Consider the following 20,195-nt stretch of genomic DNA (forward strand, 5'->3'; position numbering starts at 1 on the left):
CTGAAACTCAGACCAGTGTTTACAGGTATGTACATGAAGATATGGGTGTGTAAATTATATCCACAAAGTGGGATCCTCAACTACAGTTTCTCAACTGACAAATGTTGTGTTTTCTCAACTGTGTTGATGGCAAGATATTAAAAAAGACACAAATGTAGAGAAAAATCTCTCTTTTCAGGAAAATACATAAATCCAGTCTTGATAATATTAATCCAAATTGCTATTAATTAAAAGCTAAATAGAAGAAAACAAACTTCATGACAAAGCTGTACACAAAAGGTAGAGCAATTCACATGTTACAAGTTACAAAGCAGCTTTACGAATGGGACAACAATTATTTTACCAAGATTTTTATATCCAAACCACTTCTGAACCTTTGGCAAGTCTTATTCTTTGTGGAGAAAGAGAAATAAAACTAGCCATCCAAGTATAGTATATGTACTTTGTTTTCATATGCCAAACCTATCCAGGAGCACACAAAATATGCTCCTAAAACTGGCTGTTCTCGAGATATCAAACACATCACATACATCATTTTAATCCTCCCAAGTGAGTGCAATTTTAGTAGTCACAATTGCAGGAAGTATTTGTTTCATGGTCAGATGGTACTACAGCCTATTATTTTGAATTCAAGATGTCACACAGCTAATAAAATTTAAGTTTAGAAATACAGACCATTTATTTTCAAGGTACCAAATCCCTTTCACTCTCAGCATAGAATACACATTTTCAGGATGAATATGTCATTACTGGACTGATGAGATAAATAAAGGCAATAACAAAAGTAATATGGAAGCAAAAAGACATTATTTATTAAATGTAATAATAATAAAATGTCCACAGCTGACTTAAATATATGAGGGGTTATGTATTTTGCTGTATTTTCTGAAGAAGAAATTCTACTTGTAAATTTAGATTTGGCTGTCCTTTTTTTGTCTTCTTACTCAGTATTTTAAAAGCTTCCATTTTCTTTTTCTTGTACAACCGTTGAGCTTCTTCTCTTTGTTGTTTTCTTTTTTCTGCTTCCTGAAATTAAAAAAAAAATGTAATATTATGAAACAATTACAAACCGTCTGTGACTGTGAAGCTATTTATAAGCAATAAAGTTCATTTTTGTATAGGTACTGGCAATTAGGTATTGTACTGCCAATAGAAACACCATTTCTCTAAAGCTGAATCAGGATGTTCTTGCAGCACATACTGCAATCAGAACAAATTATACAGCCTCAAGTTTCAAAAGAAGAACCAAGCTTTCTTTAGCAGAACATCCTACAATAAGGCTTGCTGCTGCAATGTATACTCCTTCCTTTCTGTGAAATGTGCTCCTTGACTACTCTCTTTAAATGACAAACTGGCAAAAAATTGCCCACTTTCTCCTCTTGAGTGCAAGAAAGAAAAAGGTGATGCAGCAGCTGCCATGTGAATATCTTACCAAAGGAGATGTGCTAGGATACAGGACACCTCTGCAAGGTTGATAGGATATGGGACTATCTGGACCATGTGTTGGGCAGGTTTGTGACACTAGGACAGCTTTATCTAGGGGAAATTAACCCAGACCAAACTACTAGTGACCTGCTCTCTTTAAAGCAACACAGACTCTGTCTTTACTTTTCAAAGAGAAGGAATGAAAACACAAACCTTAATCAAATTTTTACCTGCAAACCTTTCACAAAGCACACATGCAACCAAACTACTAATGGAGCATTAACTATATATGGATGGACTATTAACACCATATGGATAATCACCACAATGTTACATTCAGATTTTATCCAGCATCTCACACCCCTTTTTCCAGCGTTGTAATTTTACTCAGTAATTTGGGCAAACATCCACAAGCCAGATAAACTGCTTACTTCACTCACCTCATGTCCTACCAAAATATGCAAGACATCACAAACCAGACTGAAAGACTGCTTCAGTTCATTTGGATAATTTCTTCTCATACAGTTTATTCTTTGAAATGCAATGCCATGCTGATCACATAGACAAGCATTTCTGCAGAATGCCTGAACAGATGCTAATATATGGATCATATTTTTGTTTTCCACAGCACAGATGGCTTCAGTGATGTACAAAAACTAATAAGAATTGCTCTCTGATATAAAATTTACAGGATGTAATTCAAGGAAAGATTTCTAAACAGAAATCTAAGAAGCCTCAGAAAAAAAACCTCCAAACATTCAAATAAATATGCACATGCAAAAATATGCATAGATAACCTCTCTCAGACAACCTCTTCAGAATCCTTGACTTATTTTACCATAATGACTAAGACAATTTATTCCCTTTTTTAAAAAAACAGAACAGCACCAGTTCTAACTTACCTGTAATTCACTTTGTATCTAATAATTTTTCTGTTGCTCAGCATATTCTTGTAAACAACACCCAAGTCAAGCTACCAACCAAATGCTTACTTCAAAGCAAGAACATTCATCTTACTTAGACAGTTGTATTTACAGTTGTATTTTCTGATCTTTACTAAATACTAGCTTTTTTTTTTTCATCATGTTCCACCTAAGTACTCCACCTAAATGATTACTGTTATTGGGCACTTAGCTCATGTTTTGCCTAACTATCTTTAACAAAAAAAAAAATGCCAACATTTGCACTCAGGCAACCCCTATGTGCTGCTCCAAAAGAACTCCCTGCAGTCTTGCTGGGATTATGCTTGTTCCCATCTTCTCTAAATAAGCTGGTCATAAAATTAATTTCTTTTGACACAATCTGTAGCTAATACACAAAAAAGCAGCCATCAGCTGAATAATCATGTAACTCACCCAGAATCACATATCAGCTTGCATAAAACTAAATATAGCTGAAAAAGCAGTATCTTTTATACAGCTATATATTCAATATTTATACAGTAGCTACTGAAATTTAGTATGTCATCAGGAAGTTACACAACTTCTACAATGTTACACTGTGTGCAATTTTACAGTACAATGAACAGTGTCCTGGGAGACAAAAAAACTAAATAAAGACCACTCAAATTAATAATTCAAGTGAGCTGATCGACAATGATGATGTTAAAATATGTCCTGTAATAATTCCAATTAAATAATTCCAATTAAATTCAAACAAAGGGAATGACTAAAAATTTTAACTATGAATACTATTAAATTTAATTGTTCCACTGTTGGTCAAAGTTCATAAAAAAGTAAAATGAAGACTGCATTATGAAAATGCCCTAAGAAATAGGATGGGTATTTCATTTTTCATCATAAGATGATGGTATTGCTATTACTTCCCCTTCTACAAAATTTAAGAGGTCTAATATAATCCACTGGGGTATGCAGATCAAGTTCTAAGCTTTTTTTCATGTACCAACTGACATAATAAAATCCTGCTACAGGCAACTGCAAGATGAAAATAGTAAGAACAAAGAGAATGATCCTTTGAACACCCATGTGCCTGAATACCACTGTCAAGTTGAAAAAGACTGAAAGAGTTCCAATACCTCCTGTGGTCTTCCCTGGGTTCAGATGGAAGACAGGGAGGTGGGAATGGTATTAATCTGCATTTTGTTTAACATGAAGTAAGAACTCTGTTTAAGATTTACCTCTTTCTTTCTAGCATGCTCAGCCTTTATTTTCTCATATTCTTCTTTTGCCTTCTGATTGGATGTTTTATTTTTAAACTTCTCTTGAGTCCCAACTGACCTGGGGGAAAAAGTACACGTCCTTGAGACACTGAGTACCATCAAGCAGACATAACCACAGCAGAATCACAGCACAGCCTTCCACTGCTTTTTGCACACTCAGGGAAGTTAACTACAAATACAGGTTTCAGAACCCTCATCCTTCTACACTGAATGGATTCTTTGCACTACTCTTACATGATACCAACACCATGCCAGGCCATACATGAGCAGTCAGGAAGAAAACATAACAAACTGAACTTCTTCAATGCCAAATGTACCAAAGACCAGAGTGCACACAACTGTTAGAAATGCAGACACCTTATCTGCTGCATCTTCACAGGGATGATGTTTCCTTAAGCTCAAAGACTGCCTAAAACAGTTTTCCCCATCATTCAAGCTCCTCAGAGCTAGAAAACCTGAACATACTAGCTTAGAGCTGCATTCTCTCTTTCCAGTTCCAACACATGGAAGCAAGTGCAGAGAGATGAGAACATTCATTTAGAAAAATCACTCTCTTATGGAAAAACAATGAAAAATTATTCCTTTATTCTCACCTCCATCTGCTGTCAATACTGTGCAATGACACCTCACTGTCTCAGGTACAAAACTGTTACGCTGCCATTTATTTTTCTAACAAGCAGGAAAAAATATTTAAGACATAACAGCATTTTTAGTAAAGTAAATCACCCCACTAAAGTCCATGCAAACTTTTAAGATCTAAAATATTTCTTTAGTGATGAAAAAAACTACTTTTTTAAAAGACATGCTTTGAAAACTTACTCTGCTGCTTTATTAAGCTTTTCTTCTGATGACACCAAATCCTCTGGAGTCCTGCACCGCTTCTTAAGCTTTTCCTCCTCTGCAAGGTAAAGATGCTTCAAGTGCTCTGGGTAGGTATCTGCAAACTGATCATCCTGCTGGGAATGCACCTGCCTTCTCTTTTTCAGCAATTTCCTGTACTGCCGTTCAATCTTTTGCTTCCTCCGAAATGCAAATCCTCGTCCTGAAAGCGCAAGGAGAAGGCAGTGAAACACTCCTGCACTAAAACAGCACCAAAGCTCTCAGTTTCAGGACCCTTGCCATTTGTCTTCTTCCCACACTGAAAAAAGCCACAATTTCAATAAGGATCAATCATAAGCTCAAGGAAGAAACCACTATGCTAAGGTTGTTCCCTACGGCAGCATTGCAGCTTGCACAGACTCACGAAAAATGCCTGCCCAAAGCCCTGGGAGAGCTCTGCAAACACTGCTGCTTAATGCCCACCCACCACTGCACCTCTGCCAATGCTTCTGAATCCAGTGAAAAGGTGTGTTACCATCTCACTTCACTCCTACTTCTGGCAGCTTCTAAAGCAACACGAAAATAGATTCTAAAATTAGATATCAAGAGAGATTCTAAACTAAGCTCCTGAAGGCGGTCTCAAGAAAACACTGGTAATAACGCTGGCAAGCAGCAGCTGTGACACAGGAAAAAAGTGACTAAATCGTCCTATCACTCTACATTAATGATCCACTACGTCTTTTCACTTAAACAGTATTTGTTGCTCCTATTTTCTCTCTACACATGTCTAGGAACAGCTTTTCTACAGCTACATTATAGAGTAATTTCTGCTTAAAGGAAAGCTCAGACTTTGGCTGTTTCAGGCTCAACCATTAAAGAAAACTTATCAAAGTTGAAGATACTTTTATCCTAATGCTTTATTTTTTATTGCATCAGTCTTAAGATCTACTGACTTGCACAACATTCACTAACAAAACAGGTTCCAAAGGGAAGTCAAATTAGTCCCAACTTCTCCTTTTATTCTTTCTCCAAAGCTGCCACTTCAGCAAAGTGCTGCTGAAGGCCATGCTCTCTTTCCTATTGATTTTTACATCCGCATAAGTCCCTATCAATAATCTGAATCTCTCCTCAAACATGCTTCTGTTTAAATGTGTGCTTTTTTATGGAGAAAACTCAAAGTGAGTCCTCAAGCCGAAGACCATCGCCACGTGTCCCAGGGGCTGCAATCCGAGTCCCGGGAGCTCCAGCCCACACAGGCCGCCACAGGCTGCCCCAGCGAGCCCTGCAGCCCCCAGCCCCGAGCCCACGGCCACGAGCACCGGGGGCGAGGCGGGGCTGCGAGCTCCGCCAGCCCAAACCCCCGCCAGGCCTGGCAGGGTCGGTCCCAGCCGGGACGCTAGGGTCGAGCCAGCTCGTAGCTGGGCCAGGGACTCCGGCATTCTTCAGCGCCCCCTCATACCCACCGGCGGCCCCGACTCACCCTCCTGGACGCTGCCGACCACGCTGCTCAGCAGGACGGGCCTCCACCGCCGCTTTCGGCCGGGCCCGCGGGGCGCCGCACCCGCCTTGGCCGCCGCCGGCCCGGGCCCGTCGCGCCTCGCCGCCGCCATCGCGCTTCCGGCGCCGCGCACCGAGATGACGTCACCGCGGCGCGGACGGGCCGCGCGCGGGGCCATGTCGCGGCCGTCGCGCGCGCTCCCGGCGCAGCTGCCCCCGGCGGCGGCGGCGCGGGCGCTGCGGCGCGTGGCGCGGTTCGTGGGGCGCGCGCTGCCGCTGTGCCGCGCGCACACCGTGGAGTTCTTCACGCGCGGGCTCTGGCAGCGCCTCGTGGCGCCGCCCCCCGACGCCGTGCTCGAGGCGCTGCGCGCGGCCGGGCCGCTGGCGCGCCCCCTGGCGGCGGGCTCGGGCACCGCGGCGGCTCCGTGCGGTGAGTGGGGCCGGGCCCGGGGGAGCGGGGGGCGCGGCCGTGCCGGGGAGCGGGACGGAGCGGCCCGCTTCAGAGAGACCGCAGCCGGCCCGGGAATTCCACTGCCGGGGCTCGCGGTAGTGCCGCTCGTGACGGTCCCATCAATTTCATCCTGTTCGTTTGGAAACGAAACTCCAAACTGTCAGATTCCTGCACTCTGACTGAGCCCTGAGGAACTCAATTAAAATTAAAAGAAACCCCAAATCAAACAAAACATCCAAGAAACCTCCACGATTGCAAAGATGTAACATTAAAAGTGAAAAGAGTGTTGGGACTGGAGATGCGGAGGACAGCTGGAAAAGGCTCGAACGCCGCTTTCCCGTGTGTGTGTAATAGTCAGTGTCTGGCACAGGAAGGCAGCTGCTTTATTTCTGACGAGATCTGTTTAAGAAGCACTCCATATTTTTAGTGATTTTCACGAAACCGAAGAGGAAGCCAGCTCGGCTGCTGTGTTGCTGAATGTGCTGCAGTGCAAGGAGGAGGGGAACGTGGCAGTAATGCTGCTTCAGGCAGGGCACGAAATGAAGATAAAGCATCTGAAAGCTGTGGTGTTCGGGGGGACTGAGCCCAAGCAGGGAGATCACTTTCAAATCCAAGGTGAAATCTCTGACGAAGCACACTTAGCTGAGAACAGCCAGTGTCGTGCCAAAGCATATGGAGTGTAGATAGCTGTCACATTGCGTTAGCTCTGAAATGCTGCGGTAAATGGCACTCGAGGCAGGAAAGTGTGAGCAGTGTGAGAGGAGGCTCCACAGAAAGTAGCATGTGCTTCTTGGCATAGCACACCAGCTAAGATAATGATTTGGACTCAGAAAGAGATTGAAGAGCTGTGAATTGCTACATCACTAGCAACATTTCTCAGTTGGATCTGAAGACCTCTCAAAATATTAAGACTAATTTTTAAAGGGCTGAGTTATTTGGGAAAAATCCCACAGAGTTTATTTGTGTATGGAAAAGACACTGGATTATGAATTACTTTCAAGAGCCAGATGGAAATAAGACAGTGGTCTGGTCAGCCAGCAAAAGTGTTGGGAAGCAGCAAGGACAGGCTTAATGTTCTTGACAGGTAATGTCAGAGTCAGAACTGATTCAGAGCAATAGGACATAAAATTGAATGTAAATAGAGGCTGGAACAAAGCTAATTATCAGATGTGGTCATCATAAAGAAAACAGTAAAGAAACTTGTTTCTATGGGAAAGTCCATGGAATGATTCAAACACTGAAGTGGTGGCCTGTAGAGCAGCCTGAGAATCAGGAAGGCAGAGTATTGTTTGGTAGATTTCAAAATTGGATAATAATTTAATAATCTGCATTCAAAATGCATGTTATAGAATCTGCTGCAGAGATTACTGTAACGAAAAGACAAGCACGTCTTTTGAAGAGTATGGAGCTTTCATGATGTGACTAAAATATGAAATTTCTTCATTGGTTTCTGCAGCAATTGTTTCTGCTAATTAAAATAAAAAAGGAAGAATTGCCCCTTTTTTCTGACCTTAACATTCTAGTATGCTAGTTAACAGAATGCACTGTAGCAGAGTGGGCTGATATGCTTGCTGATTTGTTGGTTCATGCCTTACTCATTTGACTGCATGGTATCTGTCCATCCTGTCATATGATGAAAATGCTTCATAGTAGAATATGAGTTTTTCAGTGAAGATACCTGCAAGTGTCTACTTACATTTTCAAATCAATGCACTGCTAGCCTGTATTAAAATTAGGAAGGAGAGACAGAAATGTAGCATCATAGCTCACTTGAGTGCATTAATGCAATTCAATAACATTAGGGATCAGAAAACGACCATTAGAAATCCTGAAACCCAGTGTAAACAGAAATTACTCTTCCTTGTTCAAAGTCATTTCCTTTTAATGACCATGTGAAGGATGGAACCCTTGTTTTCACTTGTACTCTGCAGAAAAATGTAAGATCCCTTTTTAGGTTCAGAAACTGGTTTGAATACATCAAAAAGCTGACACTTGCCATATTGCATTTTGTTTATCACGTCATTGCTGTAAATTGGATGCAGGCACAGACAAATCTGTGTTTAAATATTTTCATAATTTACTGTAAATTACTGTTTGTACTGTGATTCCAACTTTGGGGCATGTATTTCTTTCTTCTCAAGATTTGTTTGCAAATGTATAGACTGACTGCTTAAAAGACAAGCTGGATTTCCTCTTGTGAGCATCCAGAGCAGAAACGTGTCCAAAGACCTAACATTTTTAATATTCATAAATAATGCAAAGTTCACCAACTGCCATTCTGCAGCTTGAAGTTAGGCTTCAGTTGTCTGAATGCAGTTGGTTCCTCTGTTTTAGTTACCAAGGTGGGACAAAAATTTAAGTTAGGTGAGTGTTATTATGGGTGATCTTATATGAGAGTCTGCTAGTTCTGTCATGTTCTTAACCAAGTTAAAGAGTGTTGTAGAACATGGACATTGCTGCATTGGATTTCAGTTAAGTGAGATTTGTAAGAACAGTAATTATACTTTATGTCAGCTGCTGAAAAAGTGAAAGCACATCTATTTTCATATCTTTCTGTAATAAATCGTACAGAGGACACATTGTAAAGCAAAGTTGCCCCTTCTTTCTGAAAGCTGCGGTCTTTATTTTTCATCTCTAATATCCTGTTACAATCTTACCCTTCATAAAGCCTATACTAACTAAAATTTATTCAGACAAGGAAGCTGTTTATGGAGAAATGTGGCTTTCTTTTTAGGTTTTGTAGTAGAGAGGAGTGAGAAGTGCTGTGCAGACAATGAAACCATGTTAATATTTATGCTTTCTTAGATACAAAATTTGTTTGCTGTGCTTGTGCCTTTGTAGTGTCATATAATGAAAATTAACATGATTTGGGACTGTTTTCAGTGGACTGGAATATATGCATGACCTTTCATTGTAGTCATGCAAGGAAATTAAGAACATTCAAGTTGAGGTCAATCCAAACAGCTGTATCCATTGTCATGCCAGATTCAGGAAAGCCACTGTGCTAGGTATGTACTTCCTCATAATCTACCTATGACACAAAAGACAAACCAGGAGACTTCTTCCAAAGTTTTGCAATTGTTTGACTGCTGAACTGGATGCCTTTTATATGTTGAAAAGAATTTCAAATATATAAAAATTATTAGCAAAACTATGTAGAATTCACAATAGTTTCATGCAAAATAGAGAGGAATTAGACTATTCAAAACAATCTCAGAATTAATAAATTATTCATACAAATATGTTTCACTTAAAAATAGATGTACATTTTTGAAACTCAGTAGTAAGCAATACCAAAATTAGGTATTTCATCATGACTCTAACAAAATACACATTGGGATCTAACTTTGGCCCACACCTGGTTGGAAATAAAAAATGAATTTAATTCGCCCAGTATTCATCAGTTACAAAGCAGCTTGGAAAGTACACGAATTGAGTGACTGTAAATCCAAACATTTCATACACTAAGCAGCTGCATTTCTTTAAAAAAATCTAGCAGCGCGTATTGGCGTGTTGGGCTGACTAGGACATGTATAATGAGCAAGTCTGTAAACAGAAGAGAAGTGATAATGTTGACTGAGTTAGCTTGTCAGTTATACTGAAGTAGGGCTGCTGAAACAACAGATTTTGTCACATTTACACTGGTTCAACTAAGAGCAAATTATGACCTCAGTTCTGGAGGGGGAATGCAGCTGAAGAAATGAGTTTTCCCACTTAGGGAAGCAAGATAAACTGCCAGTTGTGTGTGATACTAAGTATTTATTACCTGTAGTTCTCTGTCAGCAGTATTAGAGAGCTGTTAAGCACTGCTTACAAAAATCTTTTCCTTTTCTTTTATGTGCAGATGATGACATATTTTCCAGTGCATTTTGTGAGAACTCTGAGAAGCTTATCAATGTACATTTGTTTGCCCTGGCTGCTAAATATTATTCTTTGTCCAACCTTGGAGTGTGCACCCCATTAGAAGATGTGCTTGAAGCACTGAAAGGAGACAGTGAAGGAGCAACAGGTATATTTACATTTGTATTTTAATGTTTACTTATTCACTCTAGGACTATACAAGAGTTTTGCTTTTGGAGGGTAGTTTGTTGTTTGAGGATTTTTTCCTACATTATCCTCACCTCCATTTTAATTTGTTCTTGGATAGTTTCTTTGTTGCCTTTGTTTATGAAATGCATTCTCTTTCTAAAATTTGAGCATTTGGTGTCTGTAGACCCATCATAGGATTCAGTTTTAAAGGGGATGGGACAGAGAAGAGGGCACATCACTATATGAGATACCTTGTTATTCTCTTTTTGTGTCTTGTCCCTAAGTGGCAAGAATCATAGTTGCTACTCATGGCTTTCTTAGAAGTATCGCCCTAAAATATGACAAATATATGATGTCTTAGGAAAAAAAAAAAGATTTTACTAATTCTGTATTTTTGGGACTAACACCAATTATATGTGATAAAAGAAGAGTAATTTCATTTTCTGTAGTTAAAGAAATTGAATTAAAACACTCTTAGATTAGCATCAAGTTGGACACTGGGAATCTTACCTGATTATAATTTTTGAATCAGATGATAAACTAACATTTATCCTTACTTGGACTGCTGTCATTTCACTGCAAATGTGCTATTCATGGAGTCCTCAGCCTCGCTATATTTTGAAATTTCTCATTAGTTTTCAAGAGACAGACTGAGCAGCTCTCTGCCTTTGCCTTCTAGTGCCTTTTATCTCTGGGATGCATTAAAAACTACTGACATTTCTTATCCTAAGTGATAGCACCATTACACAAATGTTGTGCATCTCTCCCATTTTCTACAGTGATCTCTTTCCAATTTTGCCATTTTTCATGGCTGGCTTCTCAGGTTGTTTTAGAAGTACTAGAATGCCATTGCTGAGCTACTCCTAATGATTTGTAGTGCACTCCTTTTCCTTTCTGGCTTCTTTCCTTATGCCCTTAGTTCATTGGAAACCGTTTTTTCTTCCTTGACAACTGTATGCTTCTTTTCTTTCCCACTGGCTTTTTCATTATTTTCATTTTTACTATATTTCATTCTCTATGTTCCTCTTAATTTTCTGTAATTCTCTAGTTCTATATTCTTGTACTTGATTTCATACCTGGATTTCCTTTTTTAGCCAAAACTTTGAGGATTCTTTCATTTTCTTGTCATGCAGAATGGAGCATCAGGAATGAGGGAGTTGCTGAATATCTTGATTTCTGTGTTGCAGGAATGAGGCTTGGTTGGGTTACTGGGGCCTGCATTTGTATTTTTGCAGTACTTCTGAGTTGTACTTCTTGGGAAAAATAAAATGTGTTCCAAATGTGTACAATAGAATTATAATTCAGAACCTTTGTGCTGAATTGGCAGTAAATATCAGTTAAATTAACTTAATTGAAGTTCCTGGTAATCATTTGGCAGAGGCAAAATACCAGCTAAGGGATTCATAGTGTGGAAGTTGCCAAATGAAAGTTGAGATCATTGAGGTATTTTAGATATTTTGAACTAATTTCTGTATTTCAGAAGATATGTTTGTTCCCTGACATGCTAAAGCTTGCAAGTTGAAAGAAATGTAAATCTGAGAAAACCGGCAACTTTATGATGGTGTTGTTTATATTCTGAAAAATATACATCAGGATAATTCTGTTTATGTTTCAGATGGTTTTAGTTTGTTTTCTTCTTCCAAGACAAACAGACTTTTGAGCCTATTCCCACAGTTTGCATACTTACATAGTTCTCTAGCTCCTTTGCAATCTTAATGTAGATATATTGCTGTCCTTCCTGGGAATAACTGGGAAGCACATATATTTTAAGCATGCTGTGGACACAGCTACTCAGAGTGGAGTTCTGAGTCTGAAGGGTGTTCCCTTTGCTTCATAACCACCTGTTACAGGGCTCGCAAGGGTTTTTCAGGGTGAGAGAGAGGCGAGAATGTTGACCTCATGTTCAGAAGGCTTGATTTATTATTTTATGGTATATATTACATTATTACTATGCTAATAGGAATAGAGAGAAAAGTTCTCAGAAGCTTGCTATGCTAAGAATAGAAAAGGAATGAATAACAAAGTTCTGTGTCCAGGCAGAAAGCAAGAACAGCTCTGCCGTGAGTGGTCAGTAAATCCAAACACCCACCCGAGACCAATCACAGATGCACCTGTTGCATTCCACAGCAGCAGATAACCATTGTTTACATTTTGTTGCTGAGGCCACAGCTTCTCAGAAAGGGGAAAAATCCTAAAGAAAGGATTTTTCACAAAAGATGTCTGTGACAACCCCTCACAAAAGAAGGTTGGATTGAGAGTACTCCACCTTTGCAGTGTGTTCAGGGCCAAGGTAATATTCATGCCATGCAGTGAATACTAATGAATCCATCTTCAAATTCCATGTGCTGGAATATCACTCTCCTCAGAATAGGTTTTTTTGAGTATGTGGTTAGTCCAGTTCCTCCTCTGGATCATGGAGTTAGATCACCATAGTAAACTTCTGTATAGATGGTGTTTTGTGGTGTGAACTATGAATTTATACTTCTGTATCTGGTGTATCTGAATTTCCACACATCTCTGGGGTGTAAAACCCCTGTACCCTGCCATAGGAGATCTTAAAAACATCTGTGTTAGCTGTATATAAAAACAGTCTCTTCTCAATTTGCTCAGCTTCACAACTCAAGGTGCAGCTGTAAACAGCACTACAGAGTTAAAGCAGTTCTTCAAATGGAATACAGGTACTCATGCTAGGGATTCCCAGTGGAAATGAGCAGCATTTCATTACCAACCAAAACTGGTAACATGAAGCTTTCTGTTACTCTATCATATCCAAGCTACTTCTGTAAAGCATTTGAAACCACACTCTATTTTTTTCATCACAAAGGGAGATGGTTCTCTAAATTTCTGATGTTTTTTGAAATTAGTATTTGTTCTGCCTGGATCAGTTTTATACATAATCAGGAAATGTACATGTATAATGTACATGTGTAATTTTGTGATAGCAGAAAGAATTTACACAGTTTGAGTCAAACTAATATTTTTTTTTAATTCAGATTTTCAGTTGTCTAGGCAATATAGAATATAGATACATTTGTTTGCATTAGTTTGAAATATGTGCTTGTTTTTCAGAATAATGTAAAAACCTATCAGAATTTTGCATAAAAAGCAGGGAAAAATTTATTTTAAAAACCATAATTTTCTCCAAAAGATAGAGTTTTCCCTGAGCTGAAATATAAACAGTGTGTTATCCTGCAGGAAGTAGGGAAAGAAGTCAAAAAGTGCTTAAGAAGCTTTCGTAGCTAAGGTGATAAATAAACTATATATGTAGATATAAACAAATTATGCCTTTTCTATCTGGAACCTCAGCTTTTGTAAGTTAGGTAATTGTTCTGGATTTCTACCATGTTTGAAATGCTTAATTTGGATTAAGTACTCTCTGACATAGTAGTTCAGCTAGCATTACCCCATTGAGTCTTTTGAGTTCATAATAGAGAAAAGAGTAAAGGTGCAGTATGTGGTCATTGTCCAAAGTGGCAGTGCTGCTTTGGAGAAAAAACAACTTTTATTTCTGTCAAGAAGTTAAATGTCTGTTTCTTCTCATCCCAATTCTGCTTCTTTTTTTGATGAACCTATCCAGACACAAAAATATTGAAACATAAACAAAAAGAGATACTTCTTTTATTTTTTAATTTTTTCCTGTCTGTTTTTCTTTAACCTCATATGTACAAATTAAGAGCTTTTTAGGATGCTGTATAGACCTTAACAATTTTAAAGTTAAGGAAATTCTTCAATGAGATGACAAACACTTGTTTCTGCTATTTGTATTGTTTAAGTCTTTTAGTCTATTTTTCCTTTTGTCAGTTCATAGAGTCTATATTAGATTTTAAGTATTGTCATAACAGTTTATTATAAAAACCCCAGATGTTTAAAAAATAGACAGATCCCTTGGGGTTTGGGAAAAATAGAGAAAGCACTGGGTTTCTTATGAGCTCAGTTCAATTCCCCACTCTCTTTAAAGAAGTAACACACTTGGTTCTGCTCCCAGCATGATCTGATTCAAGAAATGAGCATGGTTTTTGCCTAATGATCAGTTTCTGGACAGATGGATACATACTGTGCATGAAGCAGAAAATGGGAAAGTATATTAATCTGCCTAGTCATGTAGAAAAGTCCTGTTTCCTAGCAGCATGCTCATCAGTAATGATCCAGTTTCTTCTGCCATCACTCAGACTTAGCATCAATTTCACTAGATCCAAGTGCACTGCAGCATTGGACCCCTAAGAGAGACATGTGGGTTCTTCCCAGGGGAGTGACTTCTGAGCTCCTGCACGGAGGCTGGCAAGGGAGTGCTTGATGTTTTCCACAAGCTGTTAGCCCATGATGGAGGTTGACTCCATCTCATTAACACATTCTCCAGCAACACTGAAATGAGTGATTTTCTGCCATAGAGGTGTAACAGCTCTATAACCAATCCATAGGGTAAATAAAGAAAAGGAAAGTTCATCTTCCTCTGAATCTTCCTAGGATCACTCATAGCTTTTAGTAGAGATGTCTCCCTCTTGATACTGTCAGCAAATCTGCAGCATTAACAAGCTGTACAATGTGATTATTTATTGTCCCTGCTCTTATATTTCATTTATCGAAAGGTAAATGTGATAAATTAGGCAAAAATAAATATTTTTCAATAAAAAGGAAGAAATAGTACCATTTTATAGTTGTAGCCATTGTATAATACCTGGTCAGGTATTAAATATGCTACATCTTAAAAACACCTGACTTTTACACAGTGTTGAATGTTGCTAATTCATCCATAGTTCAGAAGTTTACTCTTGTAATAATTTAGCGAATTTTTAATTAAAAATTACTACCCTGAAAATATATAAACAGTGAAGTCTATATTAGCTTTTTTTTTCCCTGATTGATCATGAATACTTATTATTACAAGTTGTGTTAATGTGTATTTATTTTCCTAATCTGATGCAGGTATCAAACCAGATGAGTTTATGAATAATAAGAAATCACATGAAGTGCAGGTGATGTCAGAGCTGGTAGACAGCATAGCAAATTATTGTGGGATAAAGCAGGTAAGAAAGCATTTCTTACTTTGTGTTACCAGGCACCTTCTGAGTTATTGTCCTTTTTTTGTGCAAATACACCACTTTGATATTCTGTCACTGCTGTTCTTATTTTTCCCGTACCAAACTGGAGCTAAAGGAGAGCTGTTGGGACCAAACTGAAGGACAATTTTGTTTACAAATGTACTGTTCCAAAGGAACTGCCTTTCAGTGACTCATAATCACTCATGAGTAATTTTAAAAAGTTAAGATCATCCTCTATGTGTTGAGCAGCTAAAACCTGTTCTGCTTTTTGGAGCAGTACTGCCTTGTTTGTCAGTATTATATTGCTGTCAGTGTTGCACATGTGTCAGTAGGAGAGCTGCCTTGTGTCATGTACACAAGAGTGTCACACAGAGACAAGGCTGAATATCTTGAGCAATTTTGAAAGCTCCTCTTATTCTGACACAAGATTTAAATAATTTCCTATTGTTTAATGCTGTTCACCTTTGTTTAACATGGATTGAGATCTATAAATTGGAAATCTAGTTATGATGTTTTTAGTTTGAAGAGAGACCAAATTAAGCAGAGATTTATGTGTGTATGAAATACATTTGGTAGAACACGTTTGAGGCCTAGACACCCAACACCATTATCACCAAGCAATTACTGCCTCAGTTGGCTGTTATGTACATCAGATGCTAGGTTTGTCTTTGGATGGTGAAGAATTGCAGGATTCCTTTCTCAAATTTGATTGTAGCTTAAACCTTTTTTTAATATACATGTAACTATGACTGCACAGTGCACTAGATCACTGTTTTAGTAAAACCTTGTAGAGGTTTATTTATGTATCTGGTGACAAAACACGAGCACCCCAGCAATACTTGGCATTTTTGAGTAGTATGTTTCACATTTTGTTAGACAAAGTGCACCAATAACATTTCCTCAGTTTACATGCATGTGCTTTTTTGTAAGCTTTTTCAGTGGTAAGCCTTATGTTAAATTCCATACTTTAGGCCTGCGTTGTGGTAAGGCTAAATTTTTCAGGTGAGCTGAGTTTGTTTATTCATTTTAATCTCTGTAATGCTGGTAACTGGCCAATGTAGCTTCATCCTTGCTTTAAACTGGAGGTGACATGGGACTCTCAACAGATATTTGATTCCTTTCTACATCTGAGCTGCGCTTGCTTTCCATGCAAAGGGCTGTAACTATAAATGGAGACTTATTTCCTCCAGGCTAATATTCATTCCCAGAAAGATTTGTGGAGAACAAATTATATTTGTTTAAAACCAAAGGTTAATAAGGTACCTGCCCAGATTTTAAGATGAGGGTATTTTCTCTGAGTATTCTTTTCTTGTAAGTAAATATGTATGAGTATAGTTTTAAATGAATGTACCTGCAGCATCCCAGGTTGCTGTTGCTCCCACCACAGGGAAAACCCCAAAACTTGGATTCAGCTCTGAATTGCTGAAGCTGAACTTTGTTTAGGAGGTTATTTGGCTCAGACTGAATTTAATTTAGAAAAGTAAATGATGCTGTACTCTTGCTAGATTTGGGTCAGGCCTTTGTGGCATCCTTGGAAACAGAGATCAAAATTTTCAGTCCTGACCATCTGTTTTGTGAGGAACAGCTGATGGAGACAAAGTTTTAGGCAGTGTTCTTACAACTGGGATTGTCAAGTAAATAGAGAGCTTTAATTAAGGCCAAACATTTGTGGGTGAGACGCAATCAGTTTGTGAGCATCTGCAGTCACTTACAGCGATGGAAGGCAGGCTCTCCTGCAGCCCTTGAGGAGCCACCACAGTGACAAGGGTGGGTGCCCTCCACAGCCCCAAAGTGGGGGTGCTCTGTAGAGAACAGAAATACACCAGCAGCACACTTGTGAATGTCTTGTGTTCTCTCATGAGCATGTTGTTTTGCCTTGTTTACCTTTTGTTTCAGGCAAATATTAGCTGTTCAGTCCTTTCATGTACTGAAAAAGCTGTAGGAGGGTATAGTTTGCTTACAGTGCAATAGTAAGTGGTCTCTGCATTTGCTGGAAAGTCGAGTTTCATATAGCGTTTTCATTCAGATTTAAATAGTTCCTGTTAGATTCAGGAATGAAAGGAAAGCAAAAACCCTGTTCAGAAAGTAAAACAGTAAAGCCATCTTAATAACAACCAAAGTTTCGATGTAGCTGGTTACACAAACCAGTCCTTACTAAGTATTTGTCAAAATGCTGCAGTTTCATCTAGGGATTAATACTTTTAACAGGTGGCTTGGAGTATCTCTATACATGGGGTTATTTTCTATTTACTTTTTAAAAAAATTATAACATTAAATGAAAATTATTATTGCAGTGTATCACTAAATATGAAATGCTGACTGCTCTGTAATAACTTTTTTCCATTTTAGTTGTGCACTCTAACAATATTTATTTGTGCAAAGTTCCAAATCTCTAATATATGAGAAGAGCTTTCCTGTTACTTTGGAAAATAAAGAAAAGCCTCCTTCTTAGTCTTTAAAAAGCAACTCCTTTTATTTTTGTTTTCTTTCAACTTAAAAAAAAAAAAGTTGCAATTACAAATTTTTAGGAGTTTTTCCGTATTGATTTTTTCCTATCCTTTTTGCAAAACAAAATACATATCAAATTTAATTAAAAAATCTAGAAGCATGAAAACACACCACATGTTTTACAACAGCACATGTCCTCAGGGTGTTTCTTTCAGATATTACAGATCACTGACAGCTTGGAAAATGCCCTCCATTTCACCTCCATACCCACGTTGTATAATGGGTGGTAGAGGATATTGCTCTCTGTTGGTATTTTATAATGTACAATAGTAAATAGCAAAATAAGAATAAAAGCAAAAATTTTATTACCACTTTAATCACTTCTAGGTTTATGATTTTAATTTAAACATTAAAGCAAAATAACTAAAGAGCATTTTTTTTCCAGTAGTTTGCTGACCCTTTTAAGCACTATTCCTATCATATAAGTGGAACTTTTTTTTTTAAGAAATTCTTGATTAAACTCTGAAAAGAAGCCAGTGTTGACTCCTCTTTGCTTAAGCACACATTTGTTTTATTTAATGTATTGATCAAAGTTTTCCTTGGAAATTGCAGCATGTGCAGCAAGACTTGGAGTGTATAATGTAAGGATTATATAATTCTGCATTCAGCATCCATTACATTTGTGATTTCGTGCTGGGAAATGTTGGAATGCTTGATTGTGCCAGAAACTGTGTTTAAACATAGGACCCAACTCACTGTGGACAAGATCTTTGGAGTTTATTATATCATGGAAATTTCACTTTGAAGGTTCATGCTTGACAGATATGCTATGGATTGCTTATTACCTTTCCCTATGTAATCAATGGAAAGTAAAGCAGGGACTAATTTAATTCAGTTTATTTGTTTAGTGCAAGATCGTTGCTTGCTATTTTTAGTCAACTTTTCCTTTTGTTTCTAAATCCCAGTGCTAATTTAACAATGTGTTACTATTTTCTATTTACTTGAGAAACTTTCCCGAGCTGCAGCTGGTCTCTACAGCTACTAGGGGTCACACTTAGGAATGATTCACTACCCCTCTCTTGGGTAACCAAAAGCTGCTTTTTACAAAAAAAATTCAAAACTTGAAGTGGAGGTGTGCATATTCTACACAATTGTAATAGCTGTTAAACAAAAGGGTGGGTAAAATTATTCCTTCAAGACTTCTCTTTCATTTCAAATGACAGAAACACAGAATGAGTCAGGTTGCAAGGGACCACAGTGGTTCACGTGGTCCAACCTCCCTGCTCAAGCAGGGTCATCCTAGAGCACGTGGCACAGGATGGTGCCCAGATTGTTCCTTAATATCTTAATATTCCAGTGTTCAGTCACCTGCACAGTAAAGAAATTCTTCCTCATATTCAGGTGGAATTTCCTGTGCATCTGTTCCCACCTGTTGCCTCTTGTCCTATTGCTTGGCACCACCGAGAAGAGCCTGGAAACCTCCTCTGACACACTCCCTTCACATACTTATACTCTCAGTTGTCTCCCTTCAAAACTGAACAGGCCCAGCTCCCTCAGCCTTTCCTCACAAGAGAGGTGCTCCAGTCCCCTCATGATCTTTGTTGCCCTCTGCTTGATGTGCTCCAGGAGCTCCAAGTCTCTCCTGTGCTGAGGTGCCCAGAACTGGGCACAGTGCTCCAGGTGTGGCCTCACTGGGGCTCAGTAGAGCACAATATGACAAATGTGACAAACAAATGACATTTTAAAAAGTATGCCTAGGTTATATAGATTCCATTTCACTAAATTCATTCCTGTACAGATTTATTTCAAAAAATGGTATGGTTGTAGCTTGTCTAGATTGCAAATATTCATCAATATCACATGATGACTACCCATGAGAATGCCATGTGCTACTGAGTAAACAATTTGTACCTAATAGTATTCTCCACTGTTTTCCATAGTCCTTAGTGACATTGTCTCAGATTTTTCTTTCTAATTCCATGGCTGTCCAAATCTTTTTATTAAGATAATGAATAAATCTTTCTTTCTTATTGAGTAAATATACTGCTGTATTGAAGATTTTTACCTGGTAAATAACTATGCAGTTGAGTTTAAGATGCATCCATGTAGTGCATGCTGCAATTTAGGTTTAGCAGTAGCAGTGTAAGATTTCTTACGAGCATGTAACAGACCAAGGACAAAACATAGAAGTTCTTGAATCAAACACTTCCAGGAGCTTCTACAAAGAAGTCATTATATCTAGTCAATATTATTTTTAGTAGATAACTGGATAGAAGTGAATGTTATAATTTTCTTTCCTTAGAGAAGT

The 20,195-nt window shown here is 38.5% G+C and overlaps 2 protein-coding genes across 5 annotated transcripts in view; one reads left to right on the forward strand and one right to left on the reverse strand.

Annotated features, from left to right (window-relative positions):
• Positions 1 to 788: 788 nt before the first annotated feature.
• CCDC59 (coiled-coil domain containing 59) lies at positions 789 to 6,093 on the reverse strand. Its single transcript, XM_059472241.1, has 4 exons — positions 5,904 to 6,093; positions 4,424 to 4,646; positions 3,563 to 3,662; positions 789 to 1,026 (listed from the first exon to the last, which is right to left on the reverse strand). Exons 1-4 carry the CDS (start codon positions 6,031 to 6,033, stop codon positions 865 to 867), a joined length of 615 nt encoding a protein of 204 aa, XP_059328224.1. The 5' UTR covers positions 6,034 to 6,093; the 3' UTR covers positions 789 to 864.
• A 4-nt stretch (positions 6,094 to 6,097) lies between these two features.
• Positions 6,098 to 20,195, forward strand: part of METTL25 (methyltransferase like 25) — a 54,218-nt gene continuing 40,120 nt past the window's right edge. For all 4 annotated transcript variants that reach the window (XR_009418492.1, XR_009418491.1, XM_059472239.1 and 1 more), the window contains exons 1-3: positions 6,098 to 6,350; positions 10,216 to 10,380; positions 15,324 to 15,424. Coding sequence is in view for 2 of the 4 variants with exons in the window: in XM_059472239.1 (XP_059328222.1) it covers positions 6,098 to 6,350; positions 10,216 to 10,380; positions 15,324 to 15,424 (519 nt within the window). In the remaining 2 variants the exon portion in view is untranslated. The remainder of the gene's footprint in view (positions 6,351 to 10,215; positions 10,381 to 15,323; positions 15,425 to 20,195) is intronic.

This window comes from Ammospiza nelsoni, chromosome 5 (genome assembly GCF_027579445.1).
Source record: "Ammospiza nelsoni isolate bAmmNel1 chromosome 5, bAmmNel1.pri, whole genome shotgun sequence".
Lineage (NCBI taxonomy): Eukaryota > Metazoa > Chordata > Aves > Passeriformes > Passerellidae > Ammospiza > Ammospiza nelsoni.